Source organism: Protopterus annectens, chromosome 17.part0 (assembly GCF_019279795.1).
Source record: "Protopterus annectens isolate FY-2018-M chromosome 17.part0, PAN1.0, whole genome shotgun sequence".
Taxonomy (NCBI): Eukaryota; Metazoa; Chordata; order Ceratodontiformes; family Protopteridae; genus Protopterus; species Protopterus annectens.
The window spans coordinates 174890594-174913632 of NC_056751.1; the positions used below are offsets into that span (position 1 = coordinate 174890594).

A 23039-nucleotide genomic window follows, 5' to 3' on the forward strand; every position below is an offset into this window, starting at 1 on the left:
AACTTAAATGGATTTAGTAGTACTGAAACATTATTGTAAAATGGCATATGTCCTGAGATTTTAGGACAAAATTATTTCTTATATTTTATGTAATAGTTCAGGTCCGTGTCGTGTAAAATGTCTGTACCAAAATGTCCCTTTAGTAGTACTGAAACATTATTGCAGGTGTGTGTGTTGAAACAGCACTCATGGAATAGAAATGTTCAAGTTGAATCCTACACAGATATGCGTGAATTTGGAGAAATACCATTCTGACTGTTCGAAAGTACCCCATAGCCCATGCAGGCATTTAGCAGTTTGCAGAAATGTCCCTTATAGTTGTTCCGAAGAACCCCACAATGTGCTTGCCATTAAAACGTAACACTTTCACCAACTGTTTTTTTTATGAATCATTTACTTCAAAGTCCTGACTAAACATACACTTCCATTAATAAAATAATGTTCAATTTCACAAGTAAAGTTGCTGAGTGAATGAACTGACGGCCACAGTTTATTTGGTAACGGTGTATATACACCACAAGCATGCTGGATTTTAATAACTGAAATGTCTCCACGTATACTAGGAAACCAATGGTATACAGACAACGTTGGCAGATCAGTCCCGGTAGTAGTGATGCCTCAAGAAAAATTAAATTTAATGTATTGCAAATTCATGCATCTGTCACACACACACACACACGATGTAAAGTTCTTTATCAAATGTTTTAAACTTTTTAAGTATACTACTTGTAAACTGAATTATATTTAAAAATCACGCAAAGATAATAGCGCCATCTCTCTAGTACGGTATATCTGGTCTGAACTGAACGTTTGTGACAGATGCATGAATTTGCAATACATTACATTTAATTTTTCTTGAGGCATCACTACTACCGGGACTGATCTGCCAACGTTGTCTGAAGACCACGTGGGGGTGTCTTAAGTGGTACTTGAGACAGAAACAACAGTGTTACATTCTCATCCCATTCTTCAGCGCATCTTACTACCGATTACATACATATATAAAAACGGGAAATTTACCTGGATTTCTCGTGCGTGGTATACAATAATTAGACCAAGCAGAATAATCGTAGAAAGGCTAATAAGGCATTTTAGAGCTAACGAATATAGCGATATCTGTAACAAAAAAATACTTGCATTAAAAGACGGCAGAAGAATTTCAATTTCATAACGTTTGCTTTTTTGTCACTTACCAGTTTTGTTTCATGTTTATGCCGCTAAAAATAAAATTTATACTTGGAAACTGACTAAACAAATAATGTTTTAAACAGTTATTAATATACATATATGCCTGAGCTTTGAGATAACTTCATAAAGCACCCAAGGGGAGGGGCATTGCAGCAGCTCCACTAAAAAATCAAATTTTACAGTAGAGTGCACATTAAACAGGATTCAGCTGAATGGAATGAAGAAAGGCAGGCACATCCACCTGGCTGCTCAAAACAGGGTGCATGGACAAATTATGGAGAACGTGATTTCCAAGACTTCTTTGTAAATACAAACTCACCCAGAAGTGACACAAAGTCTACCGAATCTTTTTAGTGTCTCAGAACTACAAGCACACTTCAATACCACGAATCTGTACGCATGTGCAGACATTGTACAGTACTCCAGTGTTGCATAAGGCTCCAACTTTGAGACTCCCTTACCTTTCCATACGCCCCCCAAGAAAGTTCCGTCTCTATAACCATCACAACGATGCCAAACATTCCAAAGATTAAAGCATAATCACTCAGTCGCTTCCTTTTCTCGAAGAGAGCTCTCCTGTGCCCTAGCTTGTAGCCAATATTTTGGTTCTTCTTTTTACTGGATTTCCCACCACTGTTCCCCGAACCCCCTCCTCCTCCACCACCGCCACCACCACCAGAGCCGTAGGGCACCAAGTTGTTTGAGTTGTTGTGCTCTGGCTTGGAGATGACTACCTCCGGTGCTGCACTTCCAGCTGAAATGGGCTGCAAAGGCTGCGATTCAGAGTCCAGTTCATGAAGGTTCCTGCGGGACGAACTCAGGTTGCTCAGCGGTCGCATCACTCCGCCGTTGTACCGGCAGCTGCTCATGGCTATTTCGGTGAAAGGGTTGTTCTCCCTTTGGTGGCTTGTTGGACTTGCCTGCTGCCGGCTGTGGCACTGCTGGTAATGATGGTGATGATGACAGTGGTATTGCTTGAACGAACTGGCATGACTGGAAGGCGTAAACTCGCTCACGTTAAGTTGGCTGCCTTGTCTAGAAGAGGAGGAGACAGGCGAAGAGTTGGTTCTGTAAGCTCCAGCTAGGGGGGAGGAATTATGAAAAAGGTGTAGGTTATCGTTCGCCACATATGTGCATTTGTTACAATGGTTGCAAGGACTATCCTGGTTGAGGAACTGATGATCACCGTGACTCTGACACTGCAGATGATGTTGCTGCTGCTCGCGGAACAAACTGTGCTGTAACTGCAAAGGGGTTTCCATGTCAAAGGCGTTAAAGCTGCAGGAGGATCGCGCCTCTGCGCAATGCGTTATTGCAGGAATAGGGAAGTCCTGTGATGGAGGTGGTAGTCCCATTCCGGCTCCCGTAGTATCAATGCAGCAGGTCCGATTGGTCGGGCGAACCACAACAAGAGGCATGACGTCACCTGCAAAAGAAGGAAAGTGATGAGACGGAGGAAAAAAGAGAAAAAAAAATCTTGACAGAGGAAGTGAGATATTTATGGGAGACCTATATCCCTATTGGGAAGGATTCTGTTCTAACAGACATATCCCAGCTGCTTATTGGAAGAGTCATATTTTCGGAAACGTAACACTGCACAGGTATTGTACAACGATTTATTACACGACCACATTTTCAAGATTATTAATTCCTTCTAAGACCTCTAATTTCTGGACCTGCAGACACCTTTGTATAGTGAATGGCACAGAGCTATTGCTTATTATTCAAATTCAAATCTCAATTTGCACATTCGAAACAGAGTACACTTCTTTTAACATTGCTGAACTGTTATACTATGATATCCCAACACTTCATAAGTCTTCCGCTAACAGTGTAGGTGTCCGAGTCTTAATATCCGTGGAAACGGCCAATAACTGTTTATAAAGTATCTCCGACTACTTACCTGTCTCCTTTCCACTTAATTGCCCCTGCTTCTTTCTCTTTTAAATGCTGCTAAGTTTGCCTTCAAACAGTCCCACAGTTAAACACGTGTCAGTTACTGTACGCATCATACCGAAAGCCAGTATGCATCAAATCGTTACTAAGTGATTTACTAAAAAAATGCTGTCAATTATGTTATAAAGGCCAACAGGGACGTGACTCTTTTTTAGTAGCAATGGTAATTAGAATCATTGGTAGTAAGAGACAACCGTTCACGCCTCCATCATATTGACAATATTAATTTAGTTACAGTTAAAGTCAAATGAGGACTGCACCTACTGCCCTACTGCCAGACTTTTCTGATAAGGCGAGTTTTTTTTTTACTGCAGCTGTGGCGCGTCAGTTTTTACAGTATATTCGAGACGAGCTTGTACCTGTTTGCAGGATGAAAGGTCTGCGTCTGCTACATTTAAGAATTCTAAAAAATCGAATGATAATGTAAGCGGGAAAAATCCCACACTATTATATTCTCCCGAAAGAGGCAATTCCACCAGTCTTTTGTCACAACTATCACACTCTGACTCGGGTCAGAAGTAAAACTTCAGTGTGTCAGCATTCCCAGTATACTATGAACTTTGCATTACCGGATGATGGCACACTGAGTTTTACCGTCTACTTTTGTATCATAAACTGGGACGGTGGGACCTAAATTCTGCGCGCACTTAATAATGTACGGTATTTAAATTGGAGTTGAGTTAAAACCATTGGAATGTTGCTTATCACGGACTATTATTTAAAATAGTAGATTTTTTATATATTCACGTTTTATTGTCATGATATTTATTTAGTACAGTGTCAACAATTAACACAGACATCAGAAGAGAGCAGTCTGCAAGGATGGAATGTCCAAGACCATAGTAGAATGAATACTACACTAGGACACGGATTCACTTCTTCAAGCTGGATATTTTAACATCTCATGCCTCTCAGCTGACCAGATTGTAGCAGAAATTCCAGATTCTTGAATCACAATTTTGGCCTGTTAAATGTTGTATTTTTCTGGCAAATCGCTGGAGACTGAAGTCACAAAACGATGGCATATGTTTGCATTTCCGACTTGATATAATTCAAGAAATACATATTAATGCAAAGCCTGTTATTCTAGCAACAGTCTAAGGTCATAAGAACAATATTTAAAATCTGGTCCTGATTTTGGGCCTTTGTACACCATTAATTTTGGCTTTGTCTAGAATTTTTGCACCAAGAGGTTGGGAGGTATTCATCTGTCTGTATAACTTGGACGGTGCAAGTCCAAGTACTAATTTGTATAGACAACTGAACAAAGATATTTCACGATAATAAATGTATATGTTTTGCTGGTTTTAATTTAGCTTATTTATTTTGCCTAATCTGTGTAAGCATGTTTCAGCAATCCTTTCTGTCTTTCTTGCAGCATAGCAACAGCTACGAGGGATGCTGTCACATCAACATGGTTCCTGACAGCTTTCCCATCAGAAAGAGAAATACTGCGCAGGATCAATGCACACTTCTTTTCAAGAAAGTCCTTCGATATCTTAAAGAAGCAGAAGCAACATTTTATTGAAAGAACAGTTGTCTTATTTCACAACCACAAAGGATTTGCATTCGGAGGAATGTTTAATGGGTCAGCTGAACTTCTAGCAGAAATTAGATCCCTTTCATTAAGTAATTGGATTTCTGACCTGGATTCCCTTTCCTGAAATTCAATTCTGTACCTTCACTAGAGTTAGTCGCCAGCTGCTTCTTTGCTCGAAGTTTATTTTTTGCCAAGACGTATACTACATTATTAAAAAGGGTTGGCCTTTTACTATACTGTGCTGTACTATATTTCGAAATGGGAAAGTGAATTGTTGTTGCATATAACCAACTGTAACGGGGCATTTATTTTCTGTCTCGCTCTCGCTGTCTTTCTCTCTCTCTCTCTCTTTGGCGTTCTTTGTAACCTCCTGATGTAAACACAGGCTACCGAGAAGAGACGGAGAACCCTTGTATTTTAATGTACTATTAAGTCAGTCAGCTGACTCTGAGTATTACTCTGAACACACACACACAGATAGCAGCATACATGCAAACATAAGTGTGCCCCAAACACAGTTCTCTTCATAACTTGCTTAAAATAGTAATACTCCTTGAAAAAAAAAAACTTGGTTGTAGTTGTAGGGGACAACCGCTGACAATTATTCGTACATGTATTAAACACTTGGTGGCAACATCTGGAGAAATGTGGAGGAGGAAACAATACGAGACCGTGAGTAGTAAAGATGTTTTGTAGCTGCACTCCTGCTTCCGAATCTTCTTTTCTTATTAAATATACTTAAAATACCAGTTTTTATGTTCCTACTATATTCAAATTCAGACGAATGCAGCTTTTAGGTTTCAATTTTCATTGCTTAATAAGTAAGGACTTTAAAATGTTATTATGAAACTAGCATTTATGTGTATTTGTTAAAACTGTTTATTTACTTTGTGTCCCTCAATAAATGGCAAACTGTCTGTTCTGGTGCACCTTCTTCAAAATACAAAATGTGGTAATGCTGTAGCTGTTCATTTTGTTTACTTTTTTGTATGAAAAATGGGCTTAGGTTCATAGGTTGGTACTAGGCTATCGGCCCTAGAGCCTATGCAAGCCTAGCCATAACAATTCCCTGGATATTTCTTCCTACAATATTTACTTCTCTGGATCCCTGTCTAGCAGGGCGATTGACATGATCCCCGGGGTGAATTTCCTATCTCCCATCCAATCATCAAGGTTCCTTTTGAAGAGGGCCAATGAGGCACTCTGCTTGACATGTATGGGCAGTCTATTCCAGAGTATGGGGAGTCTCTGGGTCAGGAACCTATCCCTCCAGCATGTTTTGTTCATTGTGATGACAAGGTTTAGATCCCCTGGAGCATGTGGCTCTGAGGGATTGGGATTTCTTTAAGTGGAGCATGTCCAACAGCTCAGGGTTTGACATGGCCTTGTATGTTAAGCAGAGATCGCCTCTGATTAGACGATATGCCACAGAGTATAGCTGGAATTTTTTTAGACGGTCAGCATATGGCATCTGCTTTAGGCCTGTGATTCTTTTAGTGAGGTATTTCTGTGGCCTTTCCAGCTGTTGCAGATGTCTTGTGAGGTACATACCAAATGGGGCATTATATTCTATAATGGGTCTAATGAGGGATGAGTACAGTGGGACAATGACCTCCTTTTTTCTGGATTAAAAGCCCTTAGTGATGAGGTGTGCCACATAGAAGGATTTCCTGACTGTTGTGGCGATGTGGTTATCGAAAGTGAGACCACTGTCCACCTGTGTCCCTAAGTCTCTCATCACACTTTCGATGTTTAGTGTCCTGCCACCTATGTGGTAATTCATGGGTGCATGTTTTTTTCCAAAGGGGATAACTATACATTTCTTGGCATTAAGCTTGAGCCCATGGCTCTAGCACCAGGCATCTGTTTCTGTAAGGCCCTTTTGTAGAATATCCACATCATTTGGGGATTCAGTAATGGCTCCCAGTTTGCAGTCATCTGCGAACTTTGTTAGCCAGAGTCCCTTAGTGTTGGCCTGTACTTCAGAGAAGTAGATGCCAAACAAGAGTGGTCCCAGGACTGAACCCTGAGGTACTCCACTTGTCACTTGTCTGGAGCTGGATTTGTAGTCAGCTACTTTTACAGTTTATCATTCCTAAATTTGCTATGCAACTTTTTGCCTTTGGTAGCTTATGGGCTTTATTCCAGGTAGAGAAAGGCCTAGTCATTGTTCCATATAGACTGAACTTCACCAGGCTATGTTCAAAGTAACACAGAGAGCTTTCATGACTGTACATAAAGTAGCAGACTTCTAGTAATTTCTTAAGCACTTTCTTAATATCTTTGCTTTTTCCTAGATATAGCATACAGTATATTAGTCAAAGCTTCCCTTCACCAAAGTAGTATATTCAGTTTTTATTATACATTTGAACAAAAGCATTATTTAAATAACTGGGAAGCCACATATGCTAATACATTAAACAACATTCAGTAATATATTAGACTGCACAGCAGATGTTTTTATATCAAATCTAAGAATACTTTTCCCCATTATCATTGTGAGAACTTTGTCTGATAGTGCCTTCAGTATGCAATATTTGGTTCTGGATTACTTATTGGAGCTGTTGGTTTAGGAACTGTAATATCGTATGTTTATTTGTTTGCATACGGAAGTGTCTGTTTTCAATCTCACTCTGCTGCTCTATCCCACTTGCTTACAGTTCTTTAAGCTTCAGGTTGTGGAAACAAGCCAAAACAAGGGATAGCCCTGCAGGAGTGAGTTTGAGGTCTACAGTCTTCATGTAAGTAGAAGACCGGCCTTTAGTTAACTGGTGCCCTAGGTAAAAGGTCTCCACAGTGCCCTCCCAACACCACTTGGTGCCCCCATTCTGATATACCTACACCATCTAGATTACTGGAAAATTGCCCCCATTAGAGCATTACCTTAGGCGCACTAAGGATGGCTGTGTGTAAGTACTGGGTCATTGCATGTAAAAAACACGAACTAAGTCCCAAAAGCCACAAAAAAAGCAAGGTAGACAGGTAAAGACCAAATAATCCAATACTACTTCCTCAAAATTCTTTTATTAGGTACAAATTTCAATACGAACGTGAACTCAATCAAGCGCTTTCGCCTGAAACACTGTCAGGCTTTTTCAAGATGCTCACTACAAAATAAAATCGGACTTAAATAATAGATTCAATCAAGTTAAATTAGTACTTATTGGTATTAATTAACCAATTGAATCCAAATGTAAAGGTTACTAAACCTATTAAACTATGCTTGCTCCCTCCTGCCTGCTATAACATTATAAAAATCTTATTACAATATACATACAACTTCTAACACTGTTAGTAGTATATTTCTTGACCTAAAACTTTAATATTTAATTACTAATATCATTTATACATACAAAATATAAAATATAAGATATAGAATATGGGGAACCTCAATAAATTACAGTATCATGGACAGCCCCAAAGTAATAATGATACATATTAAAATACGTATTAAACTACCATAAATATAATAAATGTTCACTACAAGTGTACAATATATAAATATATAAATGTAAAAAATATTCAAATATTAAAACTGTAGTTGGAAAGGGATAGCCAAAATGTACCTAAACTAAGAATAAACCTTGTAAGTTGTATGTAGGTACCATGTACGTGGATAATGAACAGATAGTGTCAAAGAATACAATAATACTTAAACTCCCTAAAGAAGTGGCCAACAAGGATTAACAACTATGTTAAGTACTAAGCTTATTTAAAACCTATTTAACCACCTTATGATGTAGTGTGTAAATAAATAGTGTTCTGTTTCATCCCTATCAAAATACACAACAAGGCATATTAAATATTATGTCTTCCATCTAGGGTCCCTACAACACTTGGTGTCAAAGCCTAGCTCGCCTTAATTTTAAAACACTACTGATACTAACTGTATCATTCAACCCTGGTGGTCTGGATACGTTCAGTTTAAGTTACAGTTAGTATCAGTAGTGTTTTAAAATTGAGGTGAGCTAGGCTTTGACACCGAGTGTTGTAGGGACCCTAGATGGAAGACATAATATTTAATATGCCTTGTTGTGTATTTTGATAGGGATGAAACGGAACACTATTTATTTACACACTACATCATAAGGTGGTTAAATAGGTTTTAAATAAGCTTAGTACTTAACATAGTTGTTAATCCTTGTTGGCCACTTCTTTAGGGAGTTTAAGTATTATTGTATTCTTTGACACTATCTGTTCATTATCCACGTACATGGTACCTACATACAACTTACAAGGTTTATTCTTAGTTTAGGTACATTTTGGCTATCCCCTTCCAATTACAGTTTTAATATTTGAATATTTTTACATTTATATATTTATATATTGTACACTTGTAGTGAACATTTATTATATTTATGGTAGTTTAATACATATTTTATTATGTATCATTATTACTTTGGGGCTGTCCATGATACTGTAATTTATTGAGGTTCCCCATATTCTATATCTTATATTTTATATTTTGTATGTATAAATGATATTAGTAATTAAATATTAAAGTTTTAGGTCAAGAAATATACTACTAACAGTGTTAGAAGTTTTATGTATATTGTAATAAGGTTTTTATAATGTTATAGCAGGCAGGAGGGAGCAAGCATAGTTTAATAGGTTTAGTAACCTTTACATTTGGATTCAACTGGGTCATTACATGCATTTCATTTAAATAGACCAAAGAAACACAGGACACTCCTAAGAATATGTAAAAACTCATGTGCTACAAAAAGTTATTCAGTGGCCTTGATACTGAGACACTTTGGCAACCAAATGTCCCTCCTCCCCAATTTCAGCTTTTCCACAACAGATTATTTCTTTACAGTCTTTAAAATGACATGATCAAGTACCTTGCAGACTTGTGTTTTCACATATCTGATACTGTGATATGCTACCTATAACTGAGAAATTAAGTTAGCCACAGAAAATAAAACGAGAGTTACTGTCTTGGCAATAAAACTGATGTAGGTCTCACCCAAAACAGCAAACATTCCACCCAAATGTAATGCAATATGTATATCTATATCTCTATTAATATCTATTTATCTATACATACAAAAATTATGATCATAAAGTTGCAAATGTTATTCTGAAATTAGTGATTTATGCATGGGCCACGACCATGCAACCTCCATGCTGGGATTACACCCATTGCTGCTTATTATAATTATCAGTGAGGTGGTCATTACTTAGACATTTCTATTTTGTTTCTGCACAAAACAAGCACTTGGATATTTTTTTTCTAAATTCAGAGAAATTTGACATTTTTGAAACATAATGTCAGCCTCTCCTCACTCCTAGCTTAAATGTGTGATACTTCACACCATAAGTATCAAAGAAGCATGTCCACCAAGGTGGGCAATAGAGCATTACTCTTCATTATGGATAACATTCTAGATATTGTTTTTTTTTACTGAGTTAGATAGCAGACCCTTGCTTTCATATTACATAGCTGTATTATCCATAAAAACATTAAAATTGTTTGACATAGAATTGTGCCATGAGGGTCTTTTCCCCCCAACAGATGTAACCTATTTGTGAAGGGATTTGCTCAGACCCATTGCTTACTGCTGTAGCTGTACAGTGGTGATTTTTTTCTCTGATTTAGCGTCATAGCAGAAGGTATTAAAAACTAATCCCTTGTAGTTCGGAAGTGTATTCTGTTCATTAATGCTATGCACAGAAAACCTCACATGTATTTGCTGTCTGTACATTGAACCACACTGTGCATCCTTGAACATCTGTTTTTAGTTATAGTAAAGAATGAATTAATAGTCATTATTGCATCAAAGCAGGGAAGCTTGTATGTGTATCCCTATAGTCTGCTCATTACAATAAAAAAAAAATGCCATTGGGTGTATAAAGACCAAATAGACTAGCAACTTGTTTCACAATCACAATGTCCCATTGTTTATAACACTGTGAGGCAAACATTCTGTCATTTTGTTGATGAGCAGCTGCCTGCATTCATTGCCAGCAGCTCCAAGAAAAAAAAATTAGTCTTGTAGTAAATGTAAAAAGGCTTCGCTTCCATACTGCTGCTGCAGTTTACAGCCTAGGTCATGCTTCATGCTTTGATAAAGTTTCTATTGTGCAGTGGTTATGGCAGGTGCTGTCTGGAGCTCAGACCTTTGACATGGTGATATTCTCAGTAATTAATGTAGTTCTTCTCCTACTTCAGCCATATCCTGGAGCCATTTGATTGCAGCGGTGATTCCTTATTTTGGACATTCTTACTCACTTCCATGCTAGCATGACATGTTCTATCACTTCTGCTCCACAGAAGCCCCCCCAGCCACCTTTCCTCCTTTCCTCTACCATTAGTGGCTTATAGTGGAAAATGAAGGAACAAGGGAAGGTACTTATGCTTTTGCATATCTTTTACATATCTAGGATCCTTCATCTGTTTGGATTGACAGTTGCTCAAAATTGCATACTAAATCTGTACTAGCAAGTCAGCATTATTGTGTTTTGTTACAAGAGTGCAAGCTAATGTCTGCAAATAAAACTGGTAACAACTTTCATCTGTAATAGCAGTGATAAAACATAACTTAAAAAAAAAAAAAATCATAAAGCCTCAGCTCACACGAGCCTTCTGAGGGACTTTGACAGCTTTCGTGATCTGAGACACAGTTGCATTTTTTTCCCTTAAACATTGTTTTCTGTAAGTATGAATCATATTGCTTTACCACTAATGTTATTAGTTGCATCTCTATCATAAAACTCAGTGTCCATCTATTGTCTTGTCTTACCATATAATGTCTAACTAATGAAAGACTTGTGTAAAATTTATGTCTACCTTTCTGGTTTGGATCATAGCTAAATATGGTCTCGGCCAAAACAACAACCAGGTTAATAAAATTTATAAATAAATACATGGGGAAGCTGCTACTGTGTTATACTCCTGTGTCTGTCATGTAAAGTCAGTGGTAACTAGGCATCTTCTTTGATAAAAGACATAAAAAGACAGACAGAAATATCTGAACATGGCTTATGGCAGGCTTTTTAATACTTCATTTGAATTTGGCACTAAGCATTAATTTATATATGCAAGTTTACCTTCAACATTTCATTGTCTACTTTTTAAATGACTGCATATCTTGACAATTTAATGTTTCTCTCTACTATTTAATGACTATGGATGAGGACTACCATTGCAGGAAAAGTTATGCATGACCAGTCATCACACATCAATAGACAAATTACTGTGTCATCAAAATAACAGTATTTCAGGAAACAAAGCAAAAACAATGCTTTTTTGGAGTCATGCTCCCAGTACCCCACACCCCAAGCAAGTAATATAATCATTTCAGTGTAGTCGGAATTCAGTTAAAGAAATTCTTACCTTGTATTGTAGCAATCGTGACCTTTATAGATAATTCATATATCTGACAGTGCAGGTAGAATTTTTTATTTTCCAGTCTACCATTCCTGCTTTACAAAAGTGGCTTCCTCACAAACTCACCATATCAATTTTCTATCAATAACTAGCACCAGTGAACGAAATACAAACTGAAGAAATCCACAGAAGCACTGGACTCAACATACAGCCCCAAACATGAGGTTGCGTCCAAATTTGAATGAAGATGTGAATAACAGTGAAGATTATATTAGTGAAGGTGTTGATTTCACCGACATGCAGAATGGAGACAGTTCTAGCGGCCATAATTTTCAAGGCCACCCCCCCCCCCCACAATACCACAATCAAAACCAGTGGCATCAACAACAACAAAAAAAACTACAGAGGGGGGAGGGGGAACAATTGGAATTCCAATACACAATTTCCCCCCAAGAAGAGATACAACACCAGAAGCAACAAGAGGAATTGACATTTCCATCTTGTAAGGTAGTACTAAGTGGTGAAAGAGACTTCAAAATTTACAACTATACGGCATGTCATATTGATGAGACTGTAGTTGAACTGTTTTCAAAGGGTCTCACATTTGTACCAACCAACAAGTGTAACCTTGCGGAACTTTTAACTGACTTTAAATTGTTTATACGTAAGCTGAACTTGACTGTACTGATGGGGAATTCTTCATATAGTAATAACGAACTAAGAGTAGCCAGTACATTTAACCCACCATGTAATTCTACTATTAATATGTTCGAGTACTTATGTGAACATGAATTTAGGCAGATAGTGGCGTATGATTAAAACCAAAGAAACAACAAGAACATAACTAAAGAGGAAAGGCACTTGTTAACAGTATTTCAAAGCCTCCCAATCAGGTTCATGAAACCGGACAAAGGAGGGGGCCTAGTAGTTATGTATAAAGAAGATTACAATAGGAAAATGGTTTCAGTTTTAGAAAAGGAAACATATGAAGAAGTGAGTTTAAACCAACTAAACATAGCATACAACAGAATTAAAATGTTTATTAGTGACCTATTCATAGATGGGTTAATAGATATACACCTCAGCCATTATTTAACTATGTTGTCCCCTAAACTACCACAAGTATTTGGTATAGCTACAATCCATAAAGGGTCGACCGATCCCACCTTTGAGAGCTTTGGTGGATGCTAGACAGTCTATCATATACCCTTGTGTGAAAGTTGTAGATTTGATACTGAAGAAATATGTGGAAAAAGAAAAACAAATTTGTAAAGACTTGTGGTCCTTTTTGGACAAAATTAAAACACTGACATTCAGAGAAGAATTCAGCTTCCTCACAGTTGATGTATGTGACTTATATTCCTCTATACCCCAAGATTTAGGTATAGAATGGGTCACTGAGTTTATAAAAGATAAAGGGACAACTGATAATGATACTAGGTTGGTTGAACAACTGTTGGACATTATTTTGAAAAATAACTACATTTTATTTAATAATAGATTGTTTTTTCAGAAAATTGGAGTAGCCATGGGGTCCCCAGTAGGAGCAAGTTTTTCTAACTTGGTGATGGCCTACTGGGAATCCAATTTTATTTTCCAAAGTCAATGGAAAGAAACAATTGTGTTTTATACAAGGTTCCTGGATGACATCTTCATTATAATTAATGGAGATAGTTCTACAGCTGACTAGTGCGGTGGTGGTGCTGTGGTAGTATTGTCGTCTCACAGTAAGACATTGTCCTGTTTGATTCTCAGCTAGAGCATCTTCTGTGCAGAGACATGCGTGAATGGGCATACCTTCATTGAAGGTTGTGCGTCAGAGCTGGCAACTCGGTACGTAAAAATCTACTGCCAATCATTAGTGGACCAGAGTTCTGCTGTGGCGACCCCTAACCGGGAAAAGCCGAAAGACACAACAAGTTCTACAGCTGACAGTTTAGTGAAATTCTTTAATTCAACAGGTATTTTCTTGAAGTTCACTAAAAACGTTCAAGAACATAAGATCCACTTTTTAGACGTGGAACTATCTAAAAACAACAAAGAAGGTAGATACACTGCAAACATTTACAGAAAGAACACATACTCAAACTCTTTTTTGCACTTTATCAGTTCTCACCCCTTACACCAGAAAAAATCAGTGGTTAAGGGGGCAACTGGTACGTGCAGCTAGAATGACAAGTACAGATAAAGATTTTGATGAAGAATGTGAGTTGTTGCATGTAATATTCACACATAGAGGTTATCCCACATAGCTTTTATCAAATATTTTCCACGAAGTAAAAGTAAAAAGGAATTCAGGGATCTACAAACCAATTTTGGACAACTGTATGGTAACACCAATATTGGCAACCAATATTGAAACAATGGATACAGCACAGGAAGAGAGGGTGTTCACAACATTTACTGAACAACCTACAAACATCAGTAACATTTTTTCCCTTTCATTTATTTTCACATATAGCCCTGTAGCAGTAGATATTCAAAAAGTAGTAAGAAAATACTGGTATTACTTGTCAATAGATAAGGACATATTTAACAAGATAGGTGAATTTCCTATCATTACTTTTAGACTTGGTTTCAATTTGAAAAACCTGTTAGAAACACCATACAAACCTTAAAAGAACAATGCAGGTACACATAAATGTGGAACATGTAAATATTGCAGCTATATAGATAGTGGGAAATGTTTCGCTATTAGGAAAGACAATTTTTACATTCGAGAAACATACAACTGTAACACTAAATCAGTTATATACTTGGCTCAATGTCAACAATGTCCAGCATTCTATGTCGGTAAAACTGACCATAGATTGAGAGACAGAATCTATGAGCATGTATATGCAATTAAAAAGAGGAAAACAGACAATGCCTTAGCTAGACATTGTGACTATAATTCTGGACATAACTTTAAATTTAGGATCATTTCCCACATAAATCAAGGTAAAGAAAACAACAAAAAATACATAGATGATAGTTTAGTTAAATTATTACTAGAAAGAAGTGAACTTAACTGGCAGTTACGCTTAGAAGCTTGCAATGAACCAGGACTAAATGAAATGTGTTCCATAGCATGTGTACTGAAACTTAAGAGCTTACTTAGGTGAAAGGGACAACTTATTAATTTATGTTTTAGTCTTTACAAGTCTTCAAAAACATAGACAGTTGAGTACAATATGTAAATGGAGATTTTTTTCATTTATTAAAAAGTGGGTATTAGGTTTATAAATAATTTACTTTTTGGTTGCAAAACTAGACCAGTATTTATATTGGTATATGTACGTACTTTTTGTTTGTTCATGTTTTCTTTTGCCTTTACGTTTATGTTTTGTGTCTGCTTACCATTATCACAAACATTTGTTACATAAGCTAAATATAAATATTATCACATACTTTGGTTTAAATAGAACAGTTGGCTGTAAGGTTTGTTACAATACAGTAGTGGTTTAGAATGTAAATAGACAGGATCATCAGAGTTTTATATGAAATAGTGGACAATTTACAACACTTCATGAATTAATGGTTGGTGTTCGGTAGTTAAAACTGACCTTTAAATAATATTGGATTTATAAGTAACCGAGCACTTTATTATTACACAGTACTCAATTCTTAGCTGTCACCTATTTAATAGTGGACACCATTCATAATAATTTTACAGGAAGCCGATCTAACTGTTGATAAGGTGAACTACCTTACTAGAAGGAATTGATGTGAAATATGGTTAGAGTAACAGCGATTATGTTACCATTGTATTTTAAGCAGTTTATATGTTTTATTTACACTCACAAGAGCGATAGTAAATATGACTTTAACTTTTTAAGCATTAAATACTTGGACCTGATAGGCCATTATTACAAGGAGAGGTTATTTAAACTGCATTTCATGATTGATTGTTCGTCTGAAGAAGTCCAGATTGGATCCGGACGAAAAGCGCTTAACACTTATTTGATTTCACAGTCTTGTTTTTGTACGTTTGCAGGCTCAGTTTTTAGTACTTGTCAGTACTTTTTACATGCTTCATTTTTAACTTGAATAAAACTCTGGGGAGTATTTCTGCCATTTGGAGTCCAGTGCTTCTGTGGATTTCTTCAATTTTCTATCAATACTCCATTTTAATGTTGATCAATTGAACTATATGAGTTACCATGTCACTGTGCAATTATAAGATAAACCCTAAGAAAGTAATTTGACATATCTTGCATGCCATATTTTATTTATAATCAGCCTAACATCTGATGGGTGAAGATATTTTAGGACCTTTTTCTGAGATTAATTTCTATGTTTCTTCTTTTTAGAGAAAATATAATGGTACAGTATGACACATTGCATAGATCTCAACAAATAATAGCAGCAACCTTCAGATTTTTGTACTTGAATAACATGAAATTATGCTTAAACCTTATTCATAGTGGTTCCTGTCTTTCTACCAGTAGTATAAACTCAGTTTATTAATCACTGCTCTGTGACTTTAAGTGACATGACTGAACCTTGTTTTTCTACACTTTCCTAAAAGCAGAATGGCAGTTTGTTGCTAATGATTATTCATGAAAATAGTGAAACTGATATGGAAGGCATTCCACTGAAATAACATTTTACATAATGTGACCTTTACACACACACACATACACACACCACAGCACAAAACACTTGTATTACATTTACTTATGTGACGATGGTTAATAAGGCATGCCCCAAGCCACATAAAATTAGAACAAAAAAACATTAGCTACCAGACTACACCTCTACACTTTCAATACATATTTCAGCCCCCATTACACATACTTAAGAGACTCACAAGGGTGCAGGCCAAAAGATCGTAAGGCTTACAAAGGCTGGAATCAGAATGTTTTGGAAGCTGGTGAATGTGCTGAGAGGAACACTTGATATTACCCTCATGGCACTAGACAGGAACAAGATGACAGTTGTCTTTCCATAGCAAGGGTCCTAAATGTTGTAATGGATCCTAAATCCCCCTATCACGACAAATACCATTACAGCCTGTTGGTAGCTCATTTGGGGATGAATGATCTTAAGTTCTCCACCCAAAGGAAAGTACAGAAGGATATGATCAACCTTGCTATTCAGATGCCTGAGGCAGGAATGGCACTGTGTGTGGAATCTTGTCATCACCTATAATGATACCAGAGTTCAAGGACAAGATGATTTGCTTCAATAATTGGCTTAGTTAACTGGTGTCATTCTTAGGGAGAATTCAATATGTGTCGGCTTGTAATGAGATGTTTGACAGACTCCCCTGCTTTGCCAAGGATGGTGTGGCCCTGCATAGCTCTCAACCTTCCATCAATGAAGAACACTGCCTTTCAAAATGTGGAACATTTACTAACTGCTTACTAACAACTTAATCTAGGAAGTTCGTAAGATGGCTGAAATGTAATATTTTTAATTATATAATATTTATTTTAATTAATTAGTATGATTCAGTTCTGTTTAACATAGATATCAGTTAAAAATTGCTAACACTGAATGTATGACAGATCCATTCAATGTGGAACTTCAAGAACATAAATATTTTAAGACCCCTAATGAGGAACATTTCTCATAATGAGGTGCATTTGAGAGGTATGTGGCACTGTCTCATCAGGGATGTTCAATCTGACTTAAGAATTTGCAGGCCCCACAGTGCTATTTTTTAGGCAAAGTCTTGGTTCTCAGCTTTCCTACCTAGAAGTTTCCTAACCAGTATGTACTGTGTTACAGTATCACATTTATAAATGGCAAATACCATTCAAAAATACAATTTTTGTTGACTTGAAAGCAGTGAATATGCACAGTTTTATTTAATATGGTACATAATCAGCATTTCTTTGAAATTCATCTACAGTAATAAAGTAGTGCATTTTTATTGTAAAAAAATACATAGGTTCATAGGTAGGTACTAGGCTATGTGCCCTTGGGCCTATACAAGTCTAGCCAAAAAGGTACCATGGCTTTCGCCACCCACGAAAATTATTTTCCTGTACCTCTGTCAAGCAGAATCACAGAAGTGATCCCCGGGGTGAATTTCCTATTACCCATCCAATCATCAAGATTCTTCTTGAAGAGTGTTAACGAGGAGCTCTGTTTGAGATAGATATGTAGTCTGTTCCAGAGTATGGGAAGTCTCTGGGACAGGAATCTATCCCTCCAGCATGTTCTGTTTATTGTGGTGACAAGGTTTAGGTCCCTAGATTGTGTAGCTCGGAGGGAGTGGGATTTCTTTAAGTGGAGCATGTCCAACAGTTGTGGGTTTGACGTGGCTTTGTATGTTAGGCAGAGATCACCTCTGAGTAGGCGATATGCGATGGAGTAAAGCTGGAGTTTTTTGAGACGGTCTGCATAAGGCATCTGTTTGAGGCCAGTAATCCTCTTTGTGAGGTATTTTTGTGGCCTTTCCAGTTGTTGTAGATGTCTTGTGAGGTACATACCAAAAGGGGCGTTGTACTGTATAATAAGTGATGAGTAGAGGGGAACAATGACCTCTTTTTTTCTGGATGAGAAGCCTTTTGTGATGAGGTGTGCCATGTAGAAGGATTTCCTGACCACTGTGGCGATGTGATTATCAAAGGAGAGTCTACTGTCCACCTGTGTCCCTAGGTCTCTTATCACACTTTTGGTGTTAAGTAGACTACCGCCTATGTGGTAGTTCATGGGTACAGAGTTTTTACCAAAGGGGATGACAATGCACTTTTTGGCATTGAGCTTGAGACCATGTCTTTGACACCAGGCATCTGTCTCAGTGAGGCCCTTTTGTAGGATGTTCACAGTTTCGATTATAGCTCCTAGTTTGCAGTCATCTGCGAATTTAGTTAGCCAAAGACCTTCTGTGTTAGCCTGTACTTCAGAGAAGTAGATACCAAACAGGAGAGAACCCAGGACTGAACCCTGTGGTACTCCACTTGTCACTGGTCTGAAGTCTGATTTGGAGTCTGCTACTTTCACGGTGCGGGTTCTGTCAGTAAGCTAGTTGGCAAACCATCTTGTGACATAGGGATTTATACCTAGTTTAGTGAGTTTATCTGTAATTCCAGAGTGGGGGATGGTGTTGAACGCCTTGGCGAGATCTAGATAGGCTGTGTGAACCACCTTACCCTCATCTGTGGCTTTGGTGACTACTTCAAAGAAGTCTATCAGGTTTAGGAGACATGATCTGCATTTTACAAACCCAAACTGTGTGGGGTCCAGAGTTTGGAGATCTCCAATGTCTTTGTTTATGAGTTCCATGATGATATGTTCCATGGCCTTGCAGAAGAGGCTCGTCAGGCTAATGAGGCAGTAGTTCCCGGGGGTCTGTTGTGGCCCCCCCTCTGTGGAGTGGGATAACTGTCATGGTGCATCATTCAATGGGCACAAAGCCTGAGGTGAGGCTATGATTGAACATGGTACTTATGTGGGGTGCCAGTTCATTCTGTAGTTCATGTAAAAGGCAGCCTGGGATGTTGTCGGGTCCCATGGATGCTGTGTTCTTGGCTTTGGAGAGTGAGGTTATTACCTGTGCAGCCGTGATTACAGGAACTTTGCATTTTTCCCGGTATAAATATGGGCCCTTTAGGGGGTGAGAGGGGGGTGAAGTTAGCACTGAACCTATCTGCCAGGATGTTGGCAATATCAGTTGGTTCTGTATATTTAGTGATATTGTGCTGTAACTCAGAGCAGATCTGAGTGTTGTCATTGAGATTTTTTGACATAGCTATAGAATGCTTTGTGGTTGTCTTTAGAATCAGTGGAAATTTTGTTTTCATAACTAGCTTTGGATGATTTTATGAGGGATCTCAGCTTCTTACTGAGGCTGATCAGGGAGTTCCTCCAGTCGTAGGAATTTACTCTTTTTTGCAACAGTTTCTTTGTTCTGTTGTAGAGTTTGTTTATGGCAGAAGACCACCAGATTGACTTCCTTTTTTTGGAGGATGGGGAAAAATCCTTTTTTTTGGGATAGAAATTTTTTGGATAGGTGTCCCTTTAAAGGTTTTTGTGTAGGTTTTAAAAAGGAGCTCCCTGTATTGTCCCTAGGGTTCTTAATTTCCATTTTTGGGTTTAAGAAGCTGGGGGCCTTTGGAGTTTTTTAAAGGGTTTTCCAAAGGGGGGGGGACAATGCATTTTTGGGCATTGATTTGGGGACCTGTCTTTGGGGAACACCGGCCCCCCTGTTGGTGAGGCCCTTTTAGGTTTTGTCCCGGTTTGGTTTAATTGTCCGGGTTTGGGAATTGAATTTGGGGTTACCCAAAAGATTTCGGGTTTTTTCCCTTTTAATTAGGGAATTTAAAAATCCCCCAAAAGGGAGGGGACCCAGGACAAAAAAAGGGGGGGAACCCCCGGGGGCAGGGGGGGTCTGAAAGCTAAATTTGGGATTGCTTTTCCCGGGTTTTTGGGTTCTGGTCATTAACCCTAGTTGGAAACCCTTTGAATAGGGAAACCTATTTAGGGGTTTTCCCCTTTTAAAAAGGTGGGGAGGGGTTTAACCCCTTTGGGCGGGGTCTTTGGGCTTTGAACCACCTTCCCTCACAAGGGCGGGTTCTTTTTTAAAGGGAAGTCCTATAGGTTTTAGGAGACTTCTCCCTTTTAAAAACCCCCAAATTTTGTTGGGGTCCGGTTTGGGGGAAAATTTGTCTTTGTTTAAAAGGCCATGGGGGGAAAATTTCCTTTTGGCCCTTGCAGGGAGGCCACCCGGAAAAAAGGGGGCGTAAGTTCCCAGGGCGTTTGGCCCCCTTTTGGGGAAAAAGTTGGGATAATTTTTGCCCATGGGTGTCATTCGGGGGACAAAGCCTAGGTGGGGGTATATTGCCGGGGTACGGGTGGGGTCCTTCCATTCTTTTCATGTAGGGGGAGCCTGGGTTTTAAACCCCAGGGAAAATGCGGTTTTTGGCTTTTGGGAGGTGAGGTTTTACCTGGCACCCGGATTACGGGAATTTTTCCTTTTTCCGGTATAAAATGGGCCCTTTGGGGGTTTAAAAGAGGGGGAATTTAAATGCCTTTATCTGAGGATTTTGGCAAATATTTGGGGGTTTGTATTTTTTGGGGGGTATTGTTGCTTTCTCGGGGGTCTTGTTGTTTGGGGAGTTTTTTGCATAGCCTTAAGAATGTTTGGGGTTTTTTGTCTTTGTGTGGTTTTTGGGGTTTTTAACTATTTGGGGAGGATTTTATGAAGGGATTCCCCTTTCTTACTGGGGCCCTTTGGGAAGGGAGTTTTTTCCATTTTGGTTTTAAAATCTTTTAAACTTTTTCTTTGTTTTTTGGTGGGAGGGGGTTTTGTGAAAAACCCAATTTGGGTTTCCTTTTTAAGGATGCCCGGTTCTGGTTAGGGAAAAAAAACCAGCACCTTTAAATTTTTTAAAAGGGTGCTTTTTAAATTAAGATAAAAAACCTGTTTTCCTCTGAAAATGGGGTTGGTCGTGAATTTGAATTTTTTGTCTTAAAATTTTAAAAATTTGGTTTTGGAAAAAGAAAAAGGGTTTTTTTTCCAAAAAGGGGGTGGGGCGGGAAAATTTTGGAAAAAAGTTTTTAGGGGAAATTAGTTTTTTGGTGGGGGCCTTAGGAGCTACCCGTTGGAACACGGTCACCCCAAGGGGGGAAGCCGGGTTGGGTTTTTTTCCCCCCTGGTGGGGGTGGAAAAAGTTTTTCCAACATTGGAATTGAGGGGGTTTCCCAAAAATTTTTCCAAAAGATTGGTAACAATAAATAGTTTTCCCAGTTAATTTTTGGGGGGTTGAAATCCCCCCAATTTTTAAAAAAAATGGGGGGGGGGAAAATTTTCCAGTGTACCAAAAAAAGAAAAGTGGGAATCCTGGGGAAAAAATGGGGGGGTTTTAAAAACTACAATCTATTGGGGTTTTCCCCAGAATTTATTTAAAAACGGAAAAAACCGGAAAAAAAAATGCTAAAACAAAAAAAGTTTTTAAAGGTGTGGAAACCCAATGAATAGGCACAATTTAAAAGTGTTTCGGTGGGGGTTTGGGGGGAAAAAGGGTGTAAAAAATAATTTTTCCCCCTTTTGGAAATTGGGGGTTTCCCCCTTTTAGCTTTGAACCAGGTCTCTTAAAAACTGCAAAGTTTTTTCAAGGTTCTTCCTTTTTAAATCCCCCCAAAGTGATTTGGCTTTTTGGGGTTTGCTTCTAATTGAAAGAAAATTCCCCCTAATTTTTTGTTGTTGAAACCTTTTTGTTAAAAACAGGGGTAAATTTTTTCATTTGAACCTTTGTAAAAAAGGATTTGGGGGAAAAACCCCTTTTCCCAAAATTTTACCCCCCTTAAAAATAAGGGTGAATTTTTTCGGCCATTTGGGAAAAGAGGGGGTTGTTTTTATTACCCCAGGAAAAAAAATTTAATTTTTAAATTTTAAACCCCAAAATTTAGAAATTTTAAAATTAATATTTTTTTTATTTTATTTTTTTTCAATGTACTGGGGTGGGGTATAGGCCTGGGTAAAGTCCAGAGAGGTTTTAATGTTTTTTAATGAGCCCCCAAAGGGAAGGGGGTCCCGGGGGTTTTTTTTCAACCCATCCCCAAAAGGCTTTTTAAAAATTGTTGTGGAGGCCCTTTTGGATTTGGTTTGCCAAAGTGGGGACCCTGGCCCCGAAAAACCCTCCAGAATTTTCCCTTTTTAGTGGTGATTTTAAAAACAGTGTGTTTGATTTTTTATAGAGCCCACCCCTATTGTAAGTTTTTGGGAGGAATCCCTTTGGGTGATTGATGGACACGGGAGTTTTTGGGTTTATGGTTTTAATTTTGGGGTTTTTGGGGGTGGGGGTTTGTTTGGGGCTTTCGCTTTGGGAAAGGTCTTGGGTTTGGGGGCAGGTTTTGGGGGTTGAGATACAAGTAGGGGGTTTTTTTTTTCTGTGTGTTGTTTTGGGGGGTGAAGGTTTTAACTTTTTGGGGAAAAAATTGGGGTTGAAAAGGGAAATTTTTACCTTCCCCTTTTTTCCCTTTCTTAAGGCCGTCCTTTGGTAAGGGGTTTTTGTTTTTAAAGGATCCTAAGGCATTTTTTGGGGTTTAGGAGGAGAGGGTTTGTCTGTTCATGGGGCCCTTTGAATT

At 38.1% G+C, this 23039-nt stretch overlaps 1 protein-coding gene and 1 long non-coding RNA gene across 4 annotated transcripts in view; one reads left to right on the plus strand and one right to left on the minus strand.

Annotated features, from left to right (window-relative positions):
- KCNN2 (potassium calcium-activated channel subfamily N member 2) overlaps positions 1-3188 on the minus strand; it is a 544190-nt gene extending 541002 nt beyond the window's left edge. For 2 of the 3 annotated variants that reach the window (XM_044059289.1, XM_044059290.1), the window contains exons 1-2: positions 1650-2606; positions 1021-1116 (exon numbers count right to left, since the gene is read on the minus strand). In XM_044059289.1, coding sequence (XP_043915224.1) covers positions 1021-1116; positions 1650-2606 — 1053 coding nt within the window. Of the gene's footprint in view, positions 1-1020; positions 1117-1649; positions 2615-3091 lie in introns of those variants that run through there. The other variant, XM_044059288.1, reaches the window with a different exon arrangement.
- Positions 2661-5601, plus strand: LOC122791544. The gene is made up of 2 exons (XR_006363164.1): positions 2661-2789; positions 4523-5601. It is a non-coding gene; the product is annotated as an uncharacterized LOC122791544 (long non-coding RNA).
- The last annotated feature ends 17438 nt before the right edge of the window (positions 5602-23039 follow it).